Source organism: Lutjanus erythropterus, chromosome 9 (genome assembly GCF_056507025.1).
Source record: "Lutjanus erythropterus isolate fLutEry1 chromosome 9, fLutEry1.hap2, whole genome shotgun sequence".
Lineage (NCBI taxonomy): Eukaryota > Metazoa > Chordata > Actinopteri > Lutjaniformes > Lutjanidae > Lutjanus > Lutjanus erythropterus.
In genome coordinates this window covers 647,108-671,629 of record NC_139325.1, presented here as the reverse complement: position 1 = coordinate 671,629, position 24,522 = coordinate 647,108, and the positions used below count along the sequence as shown (strand labels likewise).

The 24,522-nt window shown below is 37.2% G+C and overlaps 1 protein-coding gene across 1 annotated transcript; it reads right to left on the bottom strand.

Annotated features, from left to right (window-relative positions):
* Positions 1 to 516: 516 nt before the first annotated feature.
* On the bottom strand, positions 517 to 21,652 carry cndp1 (carnosine dipeptidase 1). Its single transcript, XM_084725883.1, has 12 exons — positions 21,557 to 21,652; positions 18,476 to 18,586; positions 16,045 to 16,188; positions 15,224 to 15,386; positions 12,679 to 12,767; positions 8,980 to 9,177; positions 8,780 to 8,864; positions 5,006 to 5,166; positions 4,748 to 4,912; positions 4,490 to 4,631; positions 2,816 to 2,963; positions 517 to 1,149 (listed from the first exon to the last, which is right to left on the bottom strand). Exons 1-12 carry the CDS (start codon positions 21,629 to 21,631, stop codon positions 1,071 to 1,073), a joined length of 1,560 nt encoding a protein of 519 aa, XP_084582009.1. The 5' UTR covers positions 21,632 to 21,652; the 3' UTR covers positions 517 to 1,070.
* Positions 21,653 to 24,522: the final 2,870 nt, after the last annotated feature.

The window sequence follows — 24,522 nt, the reverse complement described above, 5'->3', positions numbered from 1 at the left end:
GTCTAGTATGTCTTCATAATAAACTCAACTTCTTCTCTGGGCAAATGCCCAAAAGCAATCTTTAAAGAAAAAAGAAAAGACAGACAGAAAAGAAAAACTTCGCTGTGAACTAGTGGGGCTATTATTTTCTATTGTGTTACAAATCTTAAATGCCAAATTTGAGACTAAGTTATTTAGATATTTTTCAACACAGTTATCGAACACTATTGACTGTCACATGCATAGTAAAGCGTATGCATTTGCCTTGGGTAGAGAGCTCTAACATCAGACAATGGCTGGATTCTGTCCATACATACAGCCGCTGCTGGCAGCCGCAGCACATCTGTCTGTGCAGCCTCTGTCCATATAGATTTTCAGTCTTGGCTCCAAAATGAGTAACTATACAAGTCAGACTCTTCAATAAATGTTTGACTGGTAAATAAATGTTTCATGAGCAATATCTGTGTGTCTGTCTTCATTATAACTGTATCATTCATTACATTTTGACACTTTTACACATAATAAAAAAGTACACAATTGTTGCATTGTACAGCTTTTACTACATAACACACATACACACACACTTACAGTACTGTCTGACATTATATGGAGCATTAACATATAGTATGCCACATTATGCAAATTGAGCGACAAGAATGGCAACATAAGATCACTTCAGACATCTCAGCTAATCAGAAGGAAGAACACATGCCATTACATTCACTCACAATGTCAAAACAGATAGATAGATAGATAGATAGATAGATAGATAGATAGATAGATAGATAGATAGATAGAGAGATAGATACTCCTGTTTCCTATTTATTGCTTCTCTTTTTGTCTACATTCATAAGTAGAATAAAGGTGTTGTTTAAAAATACTTTTACCAACTATATAGCCAGACAGACAGCAGAACACAGACAGAAGGATGAGGTGCATGAGATGCAGATAAATAAAAGCTTGGCAAGACACAGACGGATGGATGAAAGAAAGATAAGGGCACAGTGAAAATGATAAAACCAGGCTCGTGTCAAGGAGAGCTCGCTGTGGCTGGTGTGGTTTATGAGGTCAGTCAGTGATGCCATGAAACATCACACCCTGGTCTTGTTAATCTGGGAAACTTCATTCAGGTAGGCAACGAATAACTTGGTTCCTTCAATATAGTTGTACCTGGGAGGGGAAAGTTTAAGGAAGATGATAAAGAAGCTGTTGTCTATAAATGTAGAAAACAACAAAAATCAGAATGCTGGACTGGTTGTACAAACTGTTGTTTTGGCACTGATAGTAAGAAAAGTACATATATATTTTCTTAACAATAATTTTCTACAGACTTCCACCATTATTTACAGCAGCAGATGAATGCATTATACCTTCTTCTAGAAGCATAAAAAAATCGAATCCCTATTCTACTTTTCTGCCGCCACCAGTTAGTGCAGGGACAAAAACTCATTGGGGTGAAAAAGGTGACAAAGTTGTGAATTTCTTTTTTAAAAAAGTAAGATTACTTGTAAAATATCAGCTTTAAAATGTGGATTTACAGTCAATTTGAGGATACAGGGAGTTATGATATTGCTATATAAGCAGACAGAACATCCTCTGTCACAAGGTGAGTTTAATTCAGCTTTTATCATTTACAGCTCGGCATTTGCCTCCTTCAAGCCACATAATTAGACTCCTGTAACAAGCATTCTGTTTAACTACATCATGAGCAGGCTAACATGCTTCATTTTAACTAGATGTCCACAATGTTATTTCATGAATTAGCCTCATCAACCAAAATAAATCCAAAATGAAGCTGTTTCATGACACTGTGATTGTGACACTATCATCCACGCTAAGCTAGCTAATGTTAGACTTCATGTAAATGAAATTAACACCTACCATTGCATCCAAATTGTGATGGATAGTGTATGCTAAATTAAAACAGCTCAACCTTATCAGGCTCAAAGTCCCAAAGTACGGACCACTGTAGTTAGACTTTGAGAGTGGACCAGTATGTCTTAATTTCTTCTTTTACATTCTCACAGCATCCATTTTATCATTGGGGAGGTCTAATGGAACTTTGTGTAGTTCAGTCTATGTATTCTGTTTTTTATCCAGATCCTGTTCATTTGTCCATCAGATGTTGTGTTGTCATGTGGCTGTGAGCTGTATTAAATCAAATGATCATTTTAAAGGTGCTGTAAGATATTCAGGAAATAGTCTATTGTTGAGTCTTATTCTGAGGACATCAAATACAGATGCTTTCGGTTGCTGACACCAACCCAAAGTGATGATGTTTGATGAAGTGGGAATGAGACTCGGCAATCAACTATCTCACCGACCTGTGGTTGGACAAAGTCTGTCCAGGGTAGATTTTCTAAAATCCAAGCCAAGAGAGGCAGCAGAAATCAAGTGTTCTCTAAGATCATCTGAATTACAACATGCCGAAAGGTTAGAATGCAATTGTTGCCCTAAAACTGCATAATACAGCTTTAAATGCATCTGCACTGCTTTGCTTTTTGTTCACAGTGGTTTCTGCCTAAAATTGCAGTCAGTTTCTCATACTATTTTTGTGGCACATTTTTGCAGTTATGTGTTTTATATATGGTGAAAATTAGGTTATTCTAGTCTATGGATATACTGTAAGTGTGATGTCTAGACTGTGTGAGGCCTGAAGGTTCAGATTCCTGCATCCTTCCGTCTGACTAAATCCCAGCAATCTCCTTCATCTTGTGTTAATCTGAACAGTCCAACATCCTCCAAAGAAAATACAGTATGAACTAATAAAGGTTTTATTTAACACTTCCTGTAAAATTAAATAGAAAGGAAAGAGTCGCGGTTTGTGCTGTCAAACCTGCTCATCTTCTCGTTCTGGGAGTGCAGCCCGTCATCGAAGCCTCCGATGGGCAGCATGATGATGCTTTTCCCCGTCACATCCTGGAACGTTCTGGCAATGGGGATGGTCCCACCCTCACGGATCAGATCAGGATCCATGTCAAAAACTGGAGAATGGAGAACATTTTATACTGGAGTGTAATGAAGTTTTACCACAGAATAAAACACTTGTGGAAGAATTGTGTATCATTTTTCAAACACACTGATAAAGCACTTTACAAAGATAAAAAGCAAAATCAGTAGAGACATTTAACAAGCATTATAAACAATATGTAAGAGTCATAAAAAATAAGCCAAAAACAGTAATAAAAAGTAACACCATGAAAGCACTTCCATAAAATGTGGTGTGAAACCAGCTGAGATCCTCAGGCAAAGAACTAATCATGCTCTTGTTTTTAATCCAACTTAAAAAACAAAACAGTAGGAGCCTGGCTAATTATGTCAAGCTGCAGCGCTACAAGTTAAGAGTCTCACCGCTGAACCCTGGAGTTTCTAGTAAGAACACTGGCAGCTCTCTGTAAGTTAAAATACATTTTTAAGAGGCTCAAATAAGTGAATGAGTGCTTGAATATATTATACAGTAATAATGGTTGGCTCAAAAGGACTGTACCTGATTTAAAATGTCTGCAGCATGTGATATGTTACATACTTTATTCTTTATTTGGATTTCCACGCACCTCAAGTGCAAGTGGTAGGTTGCCTACAGCAAGAATGTACCGTAGATGTGGGATCAACAAACTAATCATTCACTCAAGTACTTAAGTGCAAATATAAAGTACTGGTACTTTATTTGAGTATTTACATTTTGGGAAATATTTAACTTATAGTCCCAGGCCCCTGGGCTGAATAAGCAAATGATGTATTATATAATCAAATGTGCACTAATTTGTATGCATTTACACAACAGAAATCTGAACATTGGATCAAGCCAGGTTCAAAATTTTCGCTTTGTTTTATTGACACATTAGAGTCAAAGCTTTCTACAGATTATCACTCATTATCAGAATGTAGACAGGAATAAAAGTGGAAGGTTTGGTGTAGGAAAGTGCCTCTAAAGTGGAGATTTCCAGCTCAGATTATGAGAAAAAAAACTAATTTTAAGAAAATAGCCTTTATATGTTCTGTAAAATTCTATACATTTCACAAGACACTACAGGTCATTAGGGCTAAAAAAAACTAATAGATATCATATTTTATATTGAAATATATATTTAAACAATCCTAGCAGCACACTAGTTTTGTGATTCATGAAGCATGAACAATTTAAACAAACTGTTTTCTCTTTCTACTAGTCTGATATGTTATGGAAGCAAAACAGAGCAAAATCCAAAAATTGACCAGTGCATGAGAAAACAAAGGATCTGTCTGTTGACATTAAGATTCTACTATAAGCTCATAAAATAACAGTGGTGGAAAAAAAGTTTAAAAATTTTAAAAAATGTTTCAGCTGGATGTCAGTGCATAAATAACTCTCAAGAGAACACAAAATGAAACGTTAGTATTAGTGCTAGTATTTGTATTACTGTTACTACTACTTGTGTATATTTGTAGTTTGTAACAGTTTGCTTAAGCTTGACCTTCAATAGAAAGGATTTGGATGTGTTTAATGTGAGGTGATGGGTGTGTTCTGTACCTCTCTTGACAGCAGCCTTCCCAGCCTCATACAGAGGATGCTGAGTGTCAGCCAACCAGGGCTTGGCCCCGATCACCATAGTGACCTTCAGCTTGTTAGGACTCTTCCTCTTGGCAAACACTGATTGAAGGTAGTCTGTTACCTAAAGCAGCGGATCAGCGTGACAAGAGCAGGGGTAGTTTATGGGAAGAAATGATTGATGATTATTATTCTAAAAAAGACGCTCAGATTTGACTGAGCGTTCACATCCTGTTTTACCTGTTTCTTCACCATAGCAGGGTCCATGTTTGGAACTTGTCTGATGGAGAACTTTGCAGTGACCTTAGCAGGGATGACAGTCTTTGTGCCAGAGTCAGAGAAGGCCCCCTCGATGCCGTGGATGGAGACAGTGGGGTAACGCCACATGTGTGCCAACAAATCCACCTACAGGAAACACATAATAACAGTCATTCATTGTTGCAGCCAACTTGCCTTAAAGGAGATTATTCTGACCATTTTTCAAGGTTCTGCTCTCACCTTGTTGCTGTACATGAGCTGGTTGACGCCGATCTTGCTCTTGTAGTTGTCCATGTCAAACTGGATGTCCTGGTACATTCTCCATTCCTCATCAGAGAGGGGAGCCACTGCCTCCCTGATCCCAGGAATCAGGATCTTACCACTAGGGCTGATCAGTGTATCTGCAGCAAGAAGAGAAATTACTTAATAGACTTCATCTCACACTGTATGGAGGTCAGAGGTAACAGTTGCAGGAGCTGTGATGGATCCAGTGCCTTGCTTAAAGATTCTTCAGTCTTACTATTCATTACACCACTCTGTAGCACTTTATAAGACTATCCTTATAAAGTATTTAAAAATGGTTTGGATCTAAGTTATTAAGTAGGTTGTAAATACTTTATAAATCATTAATAAGCCGTTACAATGCAACAGTGACCTCTCCTAAACTACACCTATACGGCTGCGCAATAATGAAATACTTTGTGACTTTTCACATCAATTGTGCTATATGAAAGTTAAAAAGAAAAAACATCAGAAAGCTCATACTTAATCAAAAATAATGAGGCACCCAAAGCAATAGAATGCAGAAAAGAGGCAAATTATGTCTAGATTACAAATTAATTTTAGTAAATGAACTGACCCTACTATGTATTACGTGTGTTTCCAAGGCCTGATAAATCATGTTTTTCTGTGCCTTAGAGCTCCACTGTTGTAAAAAAAAAAAAATTCCATGAAGACACACACTAAATAATTTTGACCCAATCCCACCAAATGTGGATTAATCCGCCACTGAAAACCAACAAATATACAATTTTCCCCGATTGAGTAATGTTTGATAAAAGCTGAAGTATTCAGCTCTTTAAGAAACTTGCTGAGCCAAGAGAAAGGTCAGAAAATTTTGAGAGGTGGATTAACACATTGTTAGTGTGGTATTTGTTGACCACTGGATATTTCTAATAGAATAAATTAATTTAAAAACATAAAATACTATTGAAATGATAAAAAAAAGTAATGAAAATACATAAAATATCCATGAAATCTGATCCACTGAAATGTTACAATATCAGCACGTCATCCATAGGGTTGCCACCTGTCCCGTAAAATACGGAATCGTCCTTTAATTGACGATTAAATGTTACATCCCGTATTGGTTCAATACGGGACGCGATTTGTTTTTCATGATTTTCAGAAATGTCCAATAAACATGTCTGTCACACACACATCAACACTAAATCTAACAATAATGAACAAAATAAAACACAGGAAATACTAAGGCCAGCAAAATTGTCGTGGCGGGATCACGCAGGACCCCCCACTCCGGTCCTGTGTGTCTGTGCCTGGCTGCCTGCGTGTGTTGCGGTCACAGTTGCGTAGAGACAGACACCACACACCGGTGCTGCTCACAACACCCGCGCCTTGTCCACTACACCATGATACAGTTTACAAGTATTTTTGTTGTTGGTGGGTTTTTTTTGTTTTTTCCTCTTTAAGTAAAAATGTCCCCAGGGTTCACAAAGAGAGTCCCTACAGCAAGAACAGTTATGCACTTTAAAAGTTACATTAAGTTCTCAGTTTATTTAGTTTATATTTTAAAAGTTCATTGTTGCACACTCCACACAAATAGATCTCCTTTAGGTGCTAGTGCTACTGCCATGTGGTAGATCATACAGTATCTCATTAAATAGGTTAATCAATTGTGCAATAACTAAGTTGTGTGCATATGGCATTTTGTTATATATTTTCCTCACTGTATGTTAAATAGGGATGCATGTAATTAAGGCTTTATGTAGCCTAATTAACAGCACTTTATATGCAACAATGTTGCACAATAAAGAATGTGTTCATTGGTAATAAAGCATTTCAAGCTTTAAGTATGAACAGTGGTGAGCAGTAGTGAAGTACATTTACTTGAGTACTGTACTTAAGTACATTTTTTTAATATCTGTACTTTACTTGAGTATTTGTTTTTTTTTTTTGAAACGTATTACTTTCACTCCACTACATTTCAAAGACAAGTATTGTACTTTTGACTCCACTACATTTCTAGGAAGGTTGTTATTACTTTTCGACTAAGCTTTGAAGTCAGCTGTTGCTGTTTTTTTCTTTTCTAAAATGCAGTTGGTCACATGATGTGTTCCTCACAGAAGGAAACCAATCACAGTAGCTCCTCTCAAATGGGACTGATGTAAAAGTGGAAATATGTCATCCAGGTGTTCTCTGTAACAAGAACAAGCAAACTCTCCCTCTTTCATTCAAACAAAAAGCAGTAATGGTGACGGCAGGAGAAAGACAAAATTAAATCTCAAGTTGTTTTTATAATTATTAATTATTTCAGGTAGCTTTTAAAGTTGGATTGTTTTTATTGAGATGAAAAATACAGCATAATTCATGTATATATATACTGCCTCTGAAGCCAGAAAGAAATCTCAGTTATTTAACAGACTTGGAGAACTCTTTACAGTCAACTTCAATCTGCTTTTATGCAGTGATTTTAATACAGTTACATCAGAAAATGACAACAGCTGTCCTTTTTGTTTTTGATTGTATTTCTATGCTAATTTTTTGTAGGTGTTTCTATAGGCTTTGTGTAACAGAGTGGTTCTACAGCAAGTCAGTGCATCATCAGGTGGTTTCAGAGAGTTACAAGGTTCTGTACATGCATCATGAAAACAATACAGCGTGTATTGATATTAGAAAATGTACTTTGTAATTCGTACTTTTGAATACTTAAGTATTTTTAAAAGCAAGAACTCTAGTACTTTAACTCAAGTAAAATTTTGACTGAGCAACTTTCACTTGTAGTTGAGTAATATTTGACCAGGAGTATCTATACTTTGACTCAGTTACTGGGGTTGAGTACTTTGTCCACCACTGAGTATGACTAATTGGTTTCTTGATCACCCCTTTACTAAAAACACTGGCACAAAATAAAACATACCACTGCTGCCCCACGGGAGTCGGGCCCATGGTGGTCATGAGGAGCTGTGGTGGGTGTCCCTTATTTTCATTTCTGAAAGGTGGCAACCCCAGTCATCCATCAACCAGATACAAGCAACAATATAATAGCAAGATAATAAGCAGAGGTAAAATAAAGAAAATGAAAATGACCGCTTCAGAAACGTGGTAATCATGATCCCAAACAGACAGAGTGCAACTCAGGAAGAGATTGTTTAAATATTTGTTGAAAATTAAGTGGATGCCAGTCAGAAGTGTCAAAAGTCCCCAGTCTTTAAGTAAGTAAGTACAGATACTTACATTAAAAAAATAGAAGTACTGATTCAACTACTTTACAGCAGTAAAAGTGAAAAAGCACAAGTTCTGAAAAGTACTCAAAGGATGAAAGTAAAACAGCAGTTTACATTGTTTTGCTACTTTGTGGCATCTTTTTTTTGTCTTGTTACATCTTTTTTTTGTCCTGCTGTCTCTTTTGTCTTGTGACATATTTTACGTGTTTCTTCATCTTGTTACATTTGTCTTGTTACATCTTTTTTTGCTTCTCTGCTCCTCTGACAACAATGAAAGAGCCAGTGGCTACTTAAGATGCACCAATGAAGTGCTCACTAACCGAGCACCAAACTGTGCACAACAGTTAGGTGGTCCATGGAGAGCTCAATATTTTCTGAGGTGGTATGTGGTGTAATAAGTTTTAGAAACACTGATCAAATTTATGATGCCATTCTGGTCAGGTCTTGGATGTAGAGATAATGAAAGTCATGAGATTTCTTGTCTAAATATAAGGTGAATAAAAATACCTTGGTTCAGTATCTTATCTTCCTGTGAGTGAAACAGACTCACCAAGAATGCCAATGAGGTCAGTCATTGGTTCGATCACAGTGCCTCCATAAACACCAGAATGTAAGTCCTGTTTAGGTCCTTCAACCTGCAAACACACCTCACAACATGAAAAAGCCTGTAAGAGCTGACTGAGTGCCTGTTCGAGTGAACTTATTGTTTCAGTTTGGGTCTGTGTTTGCGTGCGTGTGTGCATACACGACCTCGGCATAGAAGTAGCAGTTGCCTCTGGTGCCGTAGGTGAGGGCGGGCCGTCTGCTGAGCCAGCCGCAGTCTGAGATGATGATGTAATCTACGTCAGAGAAGAAAGTGTCTCTCTGAGCGAGGATCATGGCATCCAGGCCGTTGGAGCCCGTCTCCTCCATGCCCTCAATGACAAACTTCACATTCACTGGCAGCTCCTGGTGGACAGAAAAGGAGACAGAGTCACTCCGTTGGATCTTTTGGCGGGAAATGACAGTGACAGCACATGGTCAGGATGGAGGATGAGCTGCTGGAGGAGAATGTCATCTGAAAAACATCTTATTTTTGGATGCCTTTTTGAAGCTGTAATGGTGCTCACAGACACTAAAATCATGAGCCATTAGCTGTGTGTGAAACTAGTCTTGTCAACTACCACACAGTTCCTTTCACCTTAATGCACCCAGCATCTAGCTGAGGCCTTTTGATGTGCATATTCAGCTGTGTATTTTTTTCACATGGGAATGCCGACAATATTAAATAAATACATAAATAAATCCTGAAATAAATAAGCAAGGCAATAATAAAATGTAAATCAATACAATTCAGTAAATAAAAACATTTTTAAAATAAAAATTTATTTATTGAACTATATTGTCAGGAAACTGATTTTTTTGGGATGCTGATCATGAGTTAATTACACTGTTATTTTGGGATAACAAAGCCTGTTTTCTCATGATAATGGATGAATTATTTTGTTATCTTGCTTTGATGAAGCTTGTTTGCTTTTTTTATCTTGGATTAATAAAGCTTGTTGTCTCTGGATGACAAAGCTTATTTTCTTGTGATAATGAGTTATGTTTTTCATTATCTCAGGAGGGCAACGCTCATTTTCTTGTAATAAGAGGTTATTTAATTGGTTATCTCCAGTGTTGGGAGTAACGCGTTACACACGTAACGCAATTACAGTAATGTATTACTATTTGCTGTAACGCAGTAATATAACGCATTACTAGCAAAATTTCTGTAATATTATACCAGTTACAATCTAAGTAACGCGCGTTACAAAGCATTTTAACCCGATTAGGTACTGTTTTTCAAGAATTCACCAACACCGCGAGACATCCCGACAGCAGAAAAAAAAAATCTGCGGGAGTCATTTCCCGTTGCTGGAACTCGCAGATGACTACAGACACGGATTCTACATTTGCGAGATGGACATACTCACATTATTTTCAGTTCTTCAGAGAAAAGGACAAGAGCATAATAGTCAAGTGCAATCTGTGTGCGACACCGAGGGAACTCTCTACTTAAAAAAAATAGCACTAGTAAACTGGACCGGTGCCACGCTAACATTAAGCTAAACGAGAGAGATGCACCTGCGGATAAGAGAAAGACAACCGAGGACGAGCATACAGGAAAGACAAAGCAACAAAAGTTTCTCTCGGTCTGCCATGCTTCTTGAAGCCAGAGAAGTGAGGAGACTGGCGGCAGTGTATATTGTGGAAGACATGCTCCCCCTATCTACGGTAGAATCGCCGGCGTTCATAAAGCTTGTCAACAAAATCCCTGTGAACACCAGCAATGACAAGGTAAGCTAACGTTGTCATAGAGAGTGGGTCATGCAGCCATCTACCGTGTTATTATTACAAACAGCAACCTAAACCGCGAGTCCACATGCTGTTGAGGAGAAGTGAATCTGTGCACCTCAGGTTCAGGGTCGAATCCGAATATACAGTGAGGAAATAAGTATTTGATCCCCTGCTGATTTTTGCTTACTTGATCAAATGTAAATTAATTTCTAACCTTTATATGATGATATTATTTCTGGATTTTTTTGTTGATATTCTGTCTCTCTCTGTTAAAATACACTTACCATAAAATAAAAGTAACTTAAAAGTAATGCAAAAGTAGTGTAACGCATTACAATTCAGAGACAGTAATACTGTAATGCAACTAATTACTTTCAAATGACAGTAACTAAAAATATATAATGCATTACATTTTGGATGTAACTTGCCCAACACTGGTTATCTCTGGTTAATAAAGCTTGTTTTCTTGGGATAATGGAATTATTATTTTATTATCTTGTGTTAACAAAGCTTGTTTTCTCAAATAAGGGGTTAATTGTCTTGTAATCTTGGGCTAATAAAGATTGTTTTGGCACATGATGGCACATGATGGCAAGTGGAATCATTACCTCTGCTACACCAGCATGCATTGATGGTGTTTTGATAACTAACTGATTTAAGCTTAAAAGCAGAAGCCGTCACTGATCCACACATCAGACTGTACTTCAGTCAAGATCTACACAAGCAGAATTTGCATTTGTGTCTTTATATTTGAGATACCATTCAGATCAGACTTCACAGGATGTCTTGTTTTAACTGCTTAATTTGACTGCTCCACCCTGTGGTTAAACTTTGTATAACAGTTAGTAACCAGAGGACTCACAGCTGTGTGTCTCTGTCTGGGTTTTGTGCTGCATGGACACAGGAGTCATGACTCACCTCTGGTTGGTGCCTTTATTCACAATCGTGCAGTACTCCTTGTTTCAACATTTCAGTTTCAGTCAGTTGCTACAAGTTGACAAGATTCAATTTATGTGTGCTGGCATGGCACTCCTGATCTTTAATACACGTTAAATAATGACATCAATAAATAAAATCATCTTGAGAAATTAGCCTTTTGTTTTATTGACAGCAAGATAAAGTAACTTGTCACAAGCAAAGGAGCTTTGTTATCTCAAGATAACAAGATAAAGCAAACTGTTATCCCAAGAAAACAAGCTCTTTTATCTCGAGATGTTACTGAAATGAATCTATTATCACAAGAAAATGAGCATTGTTATCTTGAGAAAATATCCCGATATCGCAATAAAACAAGCTTTGTTATCTTGAGATTATGAAACAATATACTTATTATCATGAGAATTTGCTATCTCAGTAACTGTAATAGAAAAATTAGCTATTTTCTTTCATAAAAAAACAGCTTTGTTATCTTGAGATAACAAGAAAGTAATCTTTATTATGCAGAGATAACAAAAACCTAACCACCATCACTTTTTTTAATCTGGAAAGACTGAAAAAAATAACGCTTTAACACAAAAAAACAACGTTTTTTTTTTTTGATCTTGAGATAATGATACTATTAGCTTGTGATTTTGAATTGAAAATAATATTTGCATGCGCAGCCATAACACTGACTTCTTTGCATATTTATAATTATTTATATATTTACAGCCTCATTTATTTATTTCAGGATTTATTTCACAGCCATTTGTATTTATTCAATATCGACTAATTGCATTCCATATTTCACGAGACAATGTGGCAGTGAGGATGGCGGGAACAGACTGCTGCAGTGACTTTGCAAAAACAGCAGTGACTTTGCAAGTTAGTTTGGCTGAAGCTCAGCTCTTCTCTGGACATGCAGTTTGTTCCTGCTGAACATGTCGAGTATTTTATTCTACTAAAACAGTCTGCGAGTTATCTTTCAGCTCTATCTTGCCCAAGGCCTCCCTCCTTGTTTCCCATCTTTATATTTCAAGCATTTTCAAGGTGAAGATGATTTGCAAATAAGTGCTCTAATCTGTCCTTTTGGTCTCACTTGAGGTCGCAGTGCTTCTGCTGCTCCCACTCCCTCGATTCACACATCTGATTTGATTAATCTGCGGCATGAAAAATCTATTCAATACGATGGCTTTGTGAACTTTCTCTCACCATACTGAGGGCCTGGTAAGCCTCCACCGCATGGATCCAGGCTAAAACTGGGGCCTTGTTGTCTGATGCTCCTCTTCCATAAAGGTTGCCTACAGACACAGCAGTCAGTAAATGATCAGGTCAGCAAGCCAGGGGTTATGTTACACCGGAAAATACAAGGAATGCCAACAACCAGTGTGCTGACCCATGTACCTGTGTAGGTGAAGCACTGAATGTGAAACACTGATTGCACATCAGCTGCTTGTTCATAATATTTGAATTTTTGTAATATTATTTTGTTGCATAGTTGATTTTTCTTTAAATATCTATGTGAAACAGAAATCTAATCTAATCTAATCTAATCTAATCTACGGAGCTAATGGTCAGAGGTGGCAAGCCTCTGCAGTGTGCTGTATAGTGATGCAAGAAATATCCAACATTACAGAGATTGAAGAGCAGAATGGACAGAAATGTGAATTATAATGAGGTGTGCTATTTCAGCACCATGGACAGCACCACTGATTTATTAAGAGGTATTATTACAACTAATTGATGGTTTCAAACTGCATGAAACATAATATCAATGCATACCAAATAATACACATACCAAAATAAATAAATAAAAAAAATCTACAATAATCAATTCAATAGCATATTTCACTAAATTACTAAATTACTACAATTAATGTGTTGCATTGCTTTTTCTTCGGGCACTGGCTGGCCTCTTTGTTTCATAATGGCCGTCCTGGATATAGGAAAAGAGATACTGATGCATTAATTCTTTTATTGTTATGCTGGAGGAAAATGTGACTTTGGTTACTGGCTACTCTCTATTTAAGGAACTTGATTCACTGGGTCTCCAGAGAGTGCATTCTCACTTAAATGAATAAACAGCTCTTTGTTGCCACCTTCTGATATTAGTATGAAACTGTAGCTTAATTGTAAAAGCTCTGATTCTCATCAAAACTTTATATTAAAGCGTAGCTATAACTAAGTTAGCAGTAACATTAGTCGCCTGCTGACTGCAATGCAAGCAAACTTTACCTAGCTCACATTTGTGTGTTGACAGTGTTACCAACTTTGAATGAAGTCTATGAGGATAATTTCTTTCTGAAGCATCCAAAAGACCCTCTTCTGTTTTTTCTTCTTCTTCATTTCAGTTGAAATCAGTCTGTTAGAATGATTTGGAATGATACTGCATCATAGTTTGATGTCATCATCTGACATGTTATCAGCATTTTGATTGACTGTTACGTGAAAATAGTTTCACAAAGTTGAAAGTTTTGCAACCGTTGCATTTGAGTTTCAGACAAGTTTCAAGTCTGTTGTAGGGCTGGGCGGTATGACAAATTTTTCATATCACGTTTTTTTTTTTTTAATCATATCGGTTTCATGGTATTTGACGGTATTTTTTTTTTCATGCAACAGTGTTCTTACCCACATTTTCTTCTATTGAGAACAGAATTACTGCAGTTGATCGTCTTTAAATAGCCCATTTTACTGTCATAAGGATTGTGTCATGTTTTTTTCATGTCCAGACAGGTAAAAAAGCATGACCCCTTCAAAGTATGGTTACCATCACATGGACGACTATACAATTAAACGTCCCCACCCACGCTAGTCAGCACCAGAAATACTAGTCATTTAAAATATTTGTCAATATTTCATTCATGCATGATGCATGATGCCAGTTGGCAGCTAACGTTAGCTCTGGGTTCTTTACCTGCAGACACTGTGACCCTCTTCAGTCTGAAAAGGTGAAGCATAAGCGTGTAAGGTTTGTATTGCACAGTGCGAAGTAGCGCGCATTTCAGCGGCATTTCAAGTACGATCTGGCGATTGTAGACTGTGATTAACGTCTTCAAATGGCTCTTAATACACACAGTATTTTTTCAGACAGTGTTTAAAATTATAAATTAATAAATTCTGCCTTGTGTTTTCTTAGTGACTATTCTAAATTAAATTTTGCTTCTAATCAACAGAGAAATTAGTCGGCATGAAGATCCCTAGTACACACACTCAAGCAAGCACGTCTGTGGTGTTGGTATGCAGCAGTGAAATGGGTCCCCGCTGAAACACTTTCCCGTCGCGCACATTCTGGACGTTGTTTAGGATATTCACCGGTATGGCGGTATATGAAAAATTCATATCATAACAACAATAAAGACTGGTTTTCGGTACGAACCGGTATACCGCCCAGCCCTAGTCTGTTGCTGCCTGAGGGTTTTATACCATGCAAGTCAGCAGCAACTGATTTTCAACTGACAAAAGTTGCATGAAAGTTTCACCATGTGAAGCCAGCCTGAGGTTGGAAAAAGTCACAGGACTCACTCTCTCTCTCAGTGTCACGTGTGTGTGTGATATTTACAGAGAATAGATCATTCAAACCCGAAGACTCCATGTTTTTAAGGCTGCAAATATTGTAAATGATTTGTGAATCATTTTATACACATTTTACCCAAATTCAGCCTGACATGTTTTGGTATCTTTGGCAACTTTCGAAACAACTTGAATTTAAAAAAAAGAAAAGATTTGTTTGTTTGGTCATGACGAGTGAAGAGTTTACCATTGATGTCAGTCAGGTTGTAGGGATCCGTCGCCCAGCCGTCCTCTAGCTTCGCCGGCTGGACATCCACATGACCGTAAACACACACTGTATGTTTGTTTGGGTCACTGCCAAACTGAGCTGTCACCACTTTAGGCAACGCCAATGTCTGCCCATCAGGAAGCTGCAGACATTAAAGGACATGTATTAAAGGTGATACATATGGTTTATTCCACCCCTGATCACTTTGATTTTCAGGTTTCTCAATTTATTTGTTTTTTACATGTTGCAACAGCAAAGTCTATCACTTGACCAGTGTGACACAATCTCAATCTGTGTATCTGCTTCTCAAATATCAAAGGAATTTCAATGTTATAATCTTACAGGAAAGCAGAGGTGCAGAGGAGTCCTCCTGCTCTGCTTTTCCAAAATAAGCACTTCAGCAGAGTTTGGGCCAGCAGCTTATTGTTTTTACCATTCACTGAAACAATGTAATGCAGTAAGAGTTCAAGCTATGTTGCTCCTAATTACTGGTGAGAAGCTGAGATTGTTGACCTCTAGTTTGACCTCACATTCCCTATATGTTTAATGAGTTTGGGAAGCTGCTTTGATGTGTCTCAGTCATTAATGAGGAGGCAGATTTATTCCTGACCGCTCCACTGCCGCTTTGAAGTTGGTGACTCTTTTGCCACCGCTACCCTCCCAGATGAGCCAACCTCTGTGTTTGAAATGCAGGATATTTACCAACCAATTAAGGTGGTGATTATGTACAAAGCTCTAATATCTCTAATACTGCAGCATTTCAGAAAGGAAGGGAGGCGGCGGTTTGCTCTGTCACTGACTTCTTGTTCTCCGATGTCCACCATCTCGACAGTCCCTCCCATCTGCCTCAGCTTCTGAGCTGCCATCTCCATCATGCGGTGCAGGTCCAGTCTCTTCAAGACGTTGCTGGAGTCACTTTCGATTGCAACCCAGTCCCGCAGAGCCTAAAAATACACACACAAATATATAACATTTAAATCATCAGCACTAAACTTTATCTAAGTCCTCTGTCCTTTTTTAAAATACTCAGTCCAACCTCCCCAGAAAAATATGTGAAACGAGTTGCTTATTATGACCTGCCTTTACTTTTATTGTTAGGTGGCGACCTCTAGTGATCACAGTAATTATGACCAGAGAGATAATTGGAAACAATTAATAATTTCCATTTAATTACTTGATAAAACAGGGGTGTCAAACTCAGTTTCATCCTGGGCTACATCAGCATTATGATTGTTAATGTAAGACTATATAAATGTATATACTTGTTATTATTTATGACATGGCTTTGTCAAATACTCGATTCTGATTGGCCAATTTCAGCATTCTAAGATTTGTTTTTTTCTGCATAGCAGACTGTTGTTATGAAGAACAGACCATTGATATGGTCACAGTCTGATCAAAGATCCTGGAGGAACAACAAAGTCATTGTTAAATCATTAAAATCATTTTAAAATTAATATTTAGTGTCAAATTATTGCATTTTTGGTAAATAACAATGTAACAAGCAAGATAATGTACAGTGAGCATGTCACTATTGCAAAATAAAGACATAAAATCATTTTAAAATGAATATTTTGTGTCATGTAAATGCTTTGTGTTGGGGTCCTGCATCATCCTGTTGGGATTTATTTCCCAATAATGACCTGCATACTGCACACTATCCCTTAGATAATTGCCTGAATTCACTTCTTATTGGTTTTTGCAACACATTAATAATTAATTAATTCTGAAATAAGAAGTCTATGAAAAATAATGGCAGTGCCAATGCTGGATATGATATTGAGATGCTATCTAGCATATACACCTTCAGTGCACTGATAACAAAACAGGGTGCATTCTGGAACATGTAGTTTGTGGTGCTGCACTTCTGTAATGTAGCATAGAACTGTATTGCACAAATGATATTCTACGGGCCACGTAAAATGAGGAGCTGGGCTGATTCAGATCGCAGGCCTTGAGCTTGGCACATACAAGCTAAAACTTAAAGTTGTTTGAAATCCATGCATTCAGTGTATTAGTATTCTTAAGTCAGCACTAGATAAGTTTTAAAGCATATTTCGTTGCCCTAAAATAGTGGAGTTGCAATGGAATTGCAAGATAATTTTAAGGTGTCATTAGATGTTTGTGGAATATAAAATATAACATCATACTGTGGCAAGCAGCACAGAATTAGAACCAGGAAGCATGTCTCAGTGACGTCAGCCCATTAACCCATTAATGACAAACAACTACATTTAGTAAGTCAAGGAAAAGAGAGATTTTTTTGGTCTGAGGTGAAAAAAACTCATTTTAGATGTGACATATTTATCATGCCTTAATTGATAGACAGTGAGAAGTTAATTTTCTTGAAAGAAGAAAATAAAATAAAAAAATCCTTCATTTGATATACTAAATATCAGATTTACACTGGATAAAAGCTCATATTGAAACTGATGTAGTTTTTAAGTAGTTTTGGTACCAAGTATTTGTCAGAACTTTTTATACAACCATTTCTATATCATGCTATATTAAGACGTTAGTCACATTGCATTACATTACCTACATTTGGTATACATACATTTTATTATTTTTCACTAAAAACACCAGTGGAAATGCAGACGTATGAAAGGATTTTAAGAAAAAGCAATTTTAAAAACATTTTTTGATTTGTGCTGGTACAGCTCGTACTTAAAGTGCTGTAAAGGAAATGATCAAATTAAACTATAAACATTAATAGGTTAAAGACATTTAACATGAGGCACAAACACTCAAAAGTATGCAAAATACAGCTGGCCTGAAGATATGTGTTAAAACCATAAACTATCACAAAAATGAATTACCAACGTAAACCACCATGTACTGTATGGATGCTAACACACATACTTAAAGTAATACTTGCATTTCATAACATAAAACAGTCCAAATAGAATAGAATTACTCAGTCCAGTAAGCACGATGGGAAATCTGGGCCATATTTTACACAGGAGAATTTTTTTTTTTTTTTTTACATCATATCGCCTGTACCAGTGATATCATTTGCCTTAGAATAGATTTTGTTGTGTGTTTTTATGAGAGTCAGAACAATGGTCTTCCTGTGTGAGTTCAGTAGCTTTCATGTGTCACACATCAACCTGATTATTCTGGGAGGGTCATGACACAGAAAGGTTCATAACCAATGCTCTCTAGTAAATGCAGTCATTATGGTGAGTGGACTCTCAAAGGTGTTGCTAGAGGAAGAAGAAGAAATTGTACCTCCACATATTCTTCTTGATGGCTGTCAATGTACTGCACCAGCTCTGTATACTGGAAAGCGTGGACAGTAGAAATGACCAGCAGGACGGATGACAGACGTGAAAGATCCATCTGTTGGGAGAGTCAGAAAGTGGATCACTGACACTACAGTTGGCTGTATGAAAGGTCATTGCTGCATCAGAGTGTGTCTGATGAACATATCATTTATTGTACCTTATATTATTAACAAATAAACTTGACTGATTGATATACAGAATCCGCCCTCAGTACAGTAAACACATTCAGGGCTGTAGAGCACAGGATTTTAGACATGTCATGAGCACAGATAACCCCAGTTCAACCTCAACCACCTGTGAAATTATCAGCCACACCAAAAGAAAAAAAAATGTAAAATTTGCTTTTTTTTTTTTTTTTTTCCTCCCTTTTCAAGTGTATTCTATGTAAAACTGCTCCCCTTACATCATGCTCTAAATTAGGGGTGGAACCATTTTCATTCTTGATTAATTATTTACTCAATTTATTTAAGTGTTAGTCTATAAAATGTCACAACTTCTCTCAGTCCAAAGTGAAGTCTTCTTTCGTTTCACTAAAACCCAAAGATAGTCAGGATACATGACAAAGAAAAAAGGCAACTGGATTTTATCCTTTGCCCATGCATCAGAAGAATGAAGTACACAGGAGTCCTCATTAAACCACTTAATCAATGAGAATGAAGGAATAACCAGTACACAGTTGGTATTGATGCTCCCTTCAGTTCTGGAGTTTCAGTCCTCCGAGATAGTCTTTAAATATTAACAGACAAGGTAATGATGAACCTTTGCCCAAATAAGGTCAACCCAACACACTGACTTATGACTTATGAATACGCAAGGTCTGAGACCACAGTTCAACACCCCTGGCTCCACAGCTGTGTTATCCAAACCACATTACAGTTATGTCTTCTCTGTTCAGACAGACAAGATAACGTCTCTGTGACCTCAGCCCCCATAGCAACACCATCAGGTTGTTTCCTTGTTTATCTGAAAGGAGACGACAGCTGCATCTACTGTCTGGAGGAGAGACAGGATGTCTGTTAAAAGTTAGTGTAGATCCCTCAATGGCTCCAAGGCCTTAGCATGTTGCCTAAAGATTGGAAAACTGGAAATTGGAAAAGAGCCTGGACCTAGAGAATGGTTGGCATTTTTTCCATATTTTCCTTCACAAATTAATGAAATGATGAATTGATTCTGAAAACTGTTGCCAGTTTTTCTGTTGATTGACATATCAGTTGATTGACTAATCATTCCAGCTGGGGTTTCAAAGTCAACCCCACACATATAAAGTAGACTAGTCAACTCATTAATTAGTAATACTTGTTTGAAACAGTCAAATTTAAGGATATTCAATCCAAAAAAGAAAAAAAAATAAACAATCAAAGCCGACCAGCCCGTTCCCCTTTTCAGGTTGTCAGATATCAATGTTCTGTCATGCCCCTCAGCATACAGATGGTCAGGGGCACCTTGTGTTTCTGTATTAAGTCAATTCAGTCTCCATATGAGGTGATGCGGTATAAAGAGGGAGAAATTCTGCCTCTGCAGGAGAGATGGATGGGTCAAACAAACACAGGACATTCACCTAGGAGGCCAGGGTTTGTGTTCAGGGGAGACCAAAAGTCAATGTTATGTAAAGTTTGACATATAACATTTTGAACAACAAGTTTGAACTGTTGTGCACTGCTTTTCTTAAAATGTTAAATGTACTATCTTATTTTACCTGTTTGAGTTGTTGTGTGACACTTGATCCTTGTTTTATTTTGTTGCCTTTGTGAAGCACTTTGTAATGTGAATTTTGAAAAGTGCTCTATAAATAAAGATTATTATTATTATTATTTTAAGTAGGTGATGCAGTTACGTGGTCACATAGTGTTGCATTCAACTTGTGTATTTAGTTGTGTATAGATATGTATGTATGTGTTAGCATGTATGTATGTGTATATACACATATATATGTAGGTGTATGCATGCATGTGTGCATATATGTGTATGCATGTGTGCATGCATACTTTAGTTTTATTTGTTTATTTATCCTATTCTAATTTGCGTATTATGCTTGTTTGTTTAGTATTTTAAGCTTGTAAAGCACTTTGGTCAACCATGGTTGTTTTAAATGTGCTACATAAATAAAATTGACTTCGACATTGACATGACATGCATAACAACTTAACCAAGTACTTTTCATACTTAAACTAGGGTTGTTTTGATACAGATACCAGCATAGGAAAATGCCTCTGCTACAGCCTAAAATGCTGGTATAGATATCGATGAGTATGCAAACCTACGCACAGTCCGATATCATGTTATTTAAAAATTACCCTCGAAATTGGACCAGCAACTTCACTGTCCTGTACAGCATTTCCCCCCCAGGATGGTGAAGTTGTGTTCAATGGTAATCATTTTCTGTATTTATTACACAGCTTCTTTAAATACTTGATTCTTATTGGTCAATTACAGAATTCTAATGCCTGTTATTTCTGTATATGTATCAGACAGTTTCTGCTTATAACAGACAAATTATTGATTTTTTTAAGTACCTAACCATGTAACAAGCAGGATAATGTACAGTGAGCCAGTCACTATATAAACCCCTTCTGGATGATTCTGCATCATTCTTTCACAATTCTGACCTGCTCTCTGTACATTATATGTTACATATTTGTTCTTTTTTTCTTTTTTTCGTTTAACCTGAACCAGGCATTACAAAAATGATAGCACTCATATAACATCCACAGCGTTAGTAGTTAGTAATATTGGGTAGGAAAAAATGGTAGCAGAACATCTCTGGCCTAAATCTAAACAAACTTCAACCATTTCACAATGTTAAGCTTGTGTTAAGAAGGCTTTCTGGCAGGGGTGTGACAAAGACAACAGTAAAGTACGACCTGGGATGAGAATTGGTTGTAACCAGCTGATCTGTAATTTATGTGTAATAACAGAATCAGGTTTTTGAAGCCCCATAATTCCCTAAAAACACAACAGCTTATAGTACAGTATATCACACTCACCTGAGAGTGTTTTCAAAGTAGTGGATAGCCGTTGACCCTACCTTTTCTCTGCTGGAGGTGTGTGTGACAGTCTTCTCACGCAGGCAGACTGTGGTCCCGTGTTGCTGCCTGGACATTTATATACCCTCCCTTCATATCACACTCCTACTGGGCCCCAGGGTCACACAGTCAAACATTTCCTGACACAGCGCCAAGACAGCTGACAAATTAAAAGTTTCTTGCTGACAGGCACAAGAATTACACTCAATCTATTGATCCATCTCCAAGAATGCACACCAGGGTACAACAGGAACAAAAGCAGCGTGGTGATATGAACAAATTCCTGTAGTTTGTGTTTTGGAATCTCCAAGCAAAAAAAAAAAAAAAAACAGTTACACAAAAAGCAGAGCGGCTTTTCTTGTTCCATATTAGGCGGGCGTCCCATTGTGCTGAACTTAATGTTGAGCTACTTGTAAGCATTCCTAGCTGACATGTAGCTATATTAGATTATTACCCCAAGACAGGTTTGCCTGAAAATATTTAATCCCATCATCTCTTCATGTTCATTGGATAAATTGTGCTTGGTAAAAACTTCCTGTCTCTTTCTGTGCGTCCCAGTGTGAGACAGGCCAAGAGCCGAGGGATCTGTCACACACACATGAAAATAAAACTTACAGGGGGGTGAAAAAAACTTTAATCTGGCAACTGGAACTGTGTGCACCTGCATGCAATATTCCACTCTCACAGAGTCGAGGACTTTTTATTTTCCATAAAGATTTGAATGAATCATGGTGAAAAAGGCAACAGGAATTTGAAAGGAGCCAAAAATTACCTGCTTGAAATTTTCTAATTGAATGAGAAGCAGCTGGAACAATGGCAGTTGGAAACACCTCAGTTTGTGATGATCAATTAAAAAGTTTCAAACTGAATAAAATTTGCAGGCGTAGTTGCGGTGGCAGTACCTCTCTTAATTATTCAGTCAATCAATCAGACTATATTTATGTAGCACTTCTCATACAAACAGAATGTAACACAAAGTAAATCACATAATAAAACAATACACCCCCAACACACACACACCCATGCACACACACAGAGCAATGACTTTGTAATTGACAAAGAACTAAACGAGAACAGCACTTAAAAACAGGAACTGAGGAAACACTTACATAAGTGAGGAAACACCAGAGGCAGGATAAAAACTCAAAATAGAAAGATAAATTAAAATCAAACTCCAGACAATAGATGAAAAGTAAGTGAAAAGTTAAGAACACAAAATAATGAAATACTAAAAGAGAGGAAATGAGATTAGTAAAACAAAGGAACAAAAGGTAGGGTCAGATTAAGATGTGTAAATAAATACACAATAAATAAATAGATAAAGTTCAATCAAAAGCCAGACTAAAAAGGTAGGTCTTGAGGTTCCTTTTAAAAATATCAACACTCTCCGCAGCCCTCAGGTCTTCAGGAAGTAAAAGGACTGGTAGTTTTTGGATGATTAAAAGTCCACTACCAGAAGACCTGAGGGTTCTAGAGGGTTCATAGGATAAAAGCAAATCAGATAAATAGGTAGGACATAAAAAGCTTTATAAATTTGTAAAACAATCTTAAAATAAATTCTGAAGCACACAGGAAGCCAATGAAGAGACTTTAAAATCTGTGTTAAACGTACCCCCTGTCTGGTCCTCGTCAGCACGTGTACAGCTGAGTTTTAGAATAATGGTAACTGAGCAATATTTTCTTAGGAAGACCAGAAGGTAGAGCATTACTGTAATTAATTCTGCAGGTAATATAAGCATGCATTAGTGTCCGAGTTGGCGAGGATGAGAAACACTCTGGCGATGTTCTTAAGATGATAAAATGCAGTTTTAGTTATGTTTCTAATATGTGGCTCAAGACTAAGATCTGAATCAAAGATAACTCCAACTATTTCACTTGATGACAGGGCTTTAGTGTGATAGTTAATACATTTGTTGCCTGAGTTTTGGTTTATGTAAGCACTTTGTAATCCGCTACACTTTTTGTTATCAAAGTACAAGTACTTCAGCTACTTTACTTTACTACAGTATTGAACTAAATGTATCTGGTTACTGCCATATCTGGTGAACACTGACTGTAACTCCAAACTCCAACTAATGTTTCTTTTACCTCTGAACTTAACTCAGCTGTATTTCAATAGATTTATTTACTTTTACATTTATTTTAAGTTTATTGTGTTGTCACTTTGAACTGCAGTTTACTGTTCATTGCTTCACATTTCTCTGCTGTGTTTCAGTTTCATTAGCTATCAGCTCTACTAGCTGTTAGCAGGGGTGTAGTGGTAAATGAAGGTCAGTAAACCCCCCTTCTTTCCTCTTATTGATTAGTACATTTAATCTGAAAATAGGTGACCAAACACTCAGCCACATTTCAAAGAGGTGAATAAACTGACTTCACGTGGGTTTATCCCCCAGCTAGATTTGCAAGACCATGCAAGAATCCATTGTGCTCAATCAGCATCCTTGGAGGGACTAGTGGCTGCTACAGGTGTGGTTTTCGGTGTGACGACAGCAAGAAGCGTCCGTGGAAGCAATTCATCACGACTCAAACAAACAATGGCAGCTCCTGAAGAGGTTAGTGTAGATACTGTGATAGCATCAGTTATATCAGAATTTGAGAGAATTTCTTCATTGAAAGAAGAGTAAAGAATTATACTGAAGGCTTTTCTTGATGGAAAAGTTGCTTTTGCTCTTCTCTCGACAAGAATTTGCTCTGATTTGTTGAAGTTAGCCTGTGTTAGACATGACAGACAGATGGTTCATCCAAACACTGTTTTTTGAAACTGCCTGCCCTTGAAAGGGCAGGACTCTGCAGCCAGCCAACCGGCTGCTAGCAACTAATAGCTAACAATCTTCTTCTGCAGACTTCAGCACAGTTTTGTTCTTCACAGTGTAGCATTATCAGGGAAAAAATCGGGTGCATCCCAGGGTTTACATTTTTTTCTGCTGTGACTGGTAGTTTTCTGGTAGATTGTTTAACAGTAAAGATG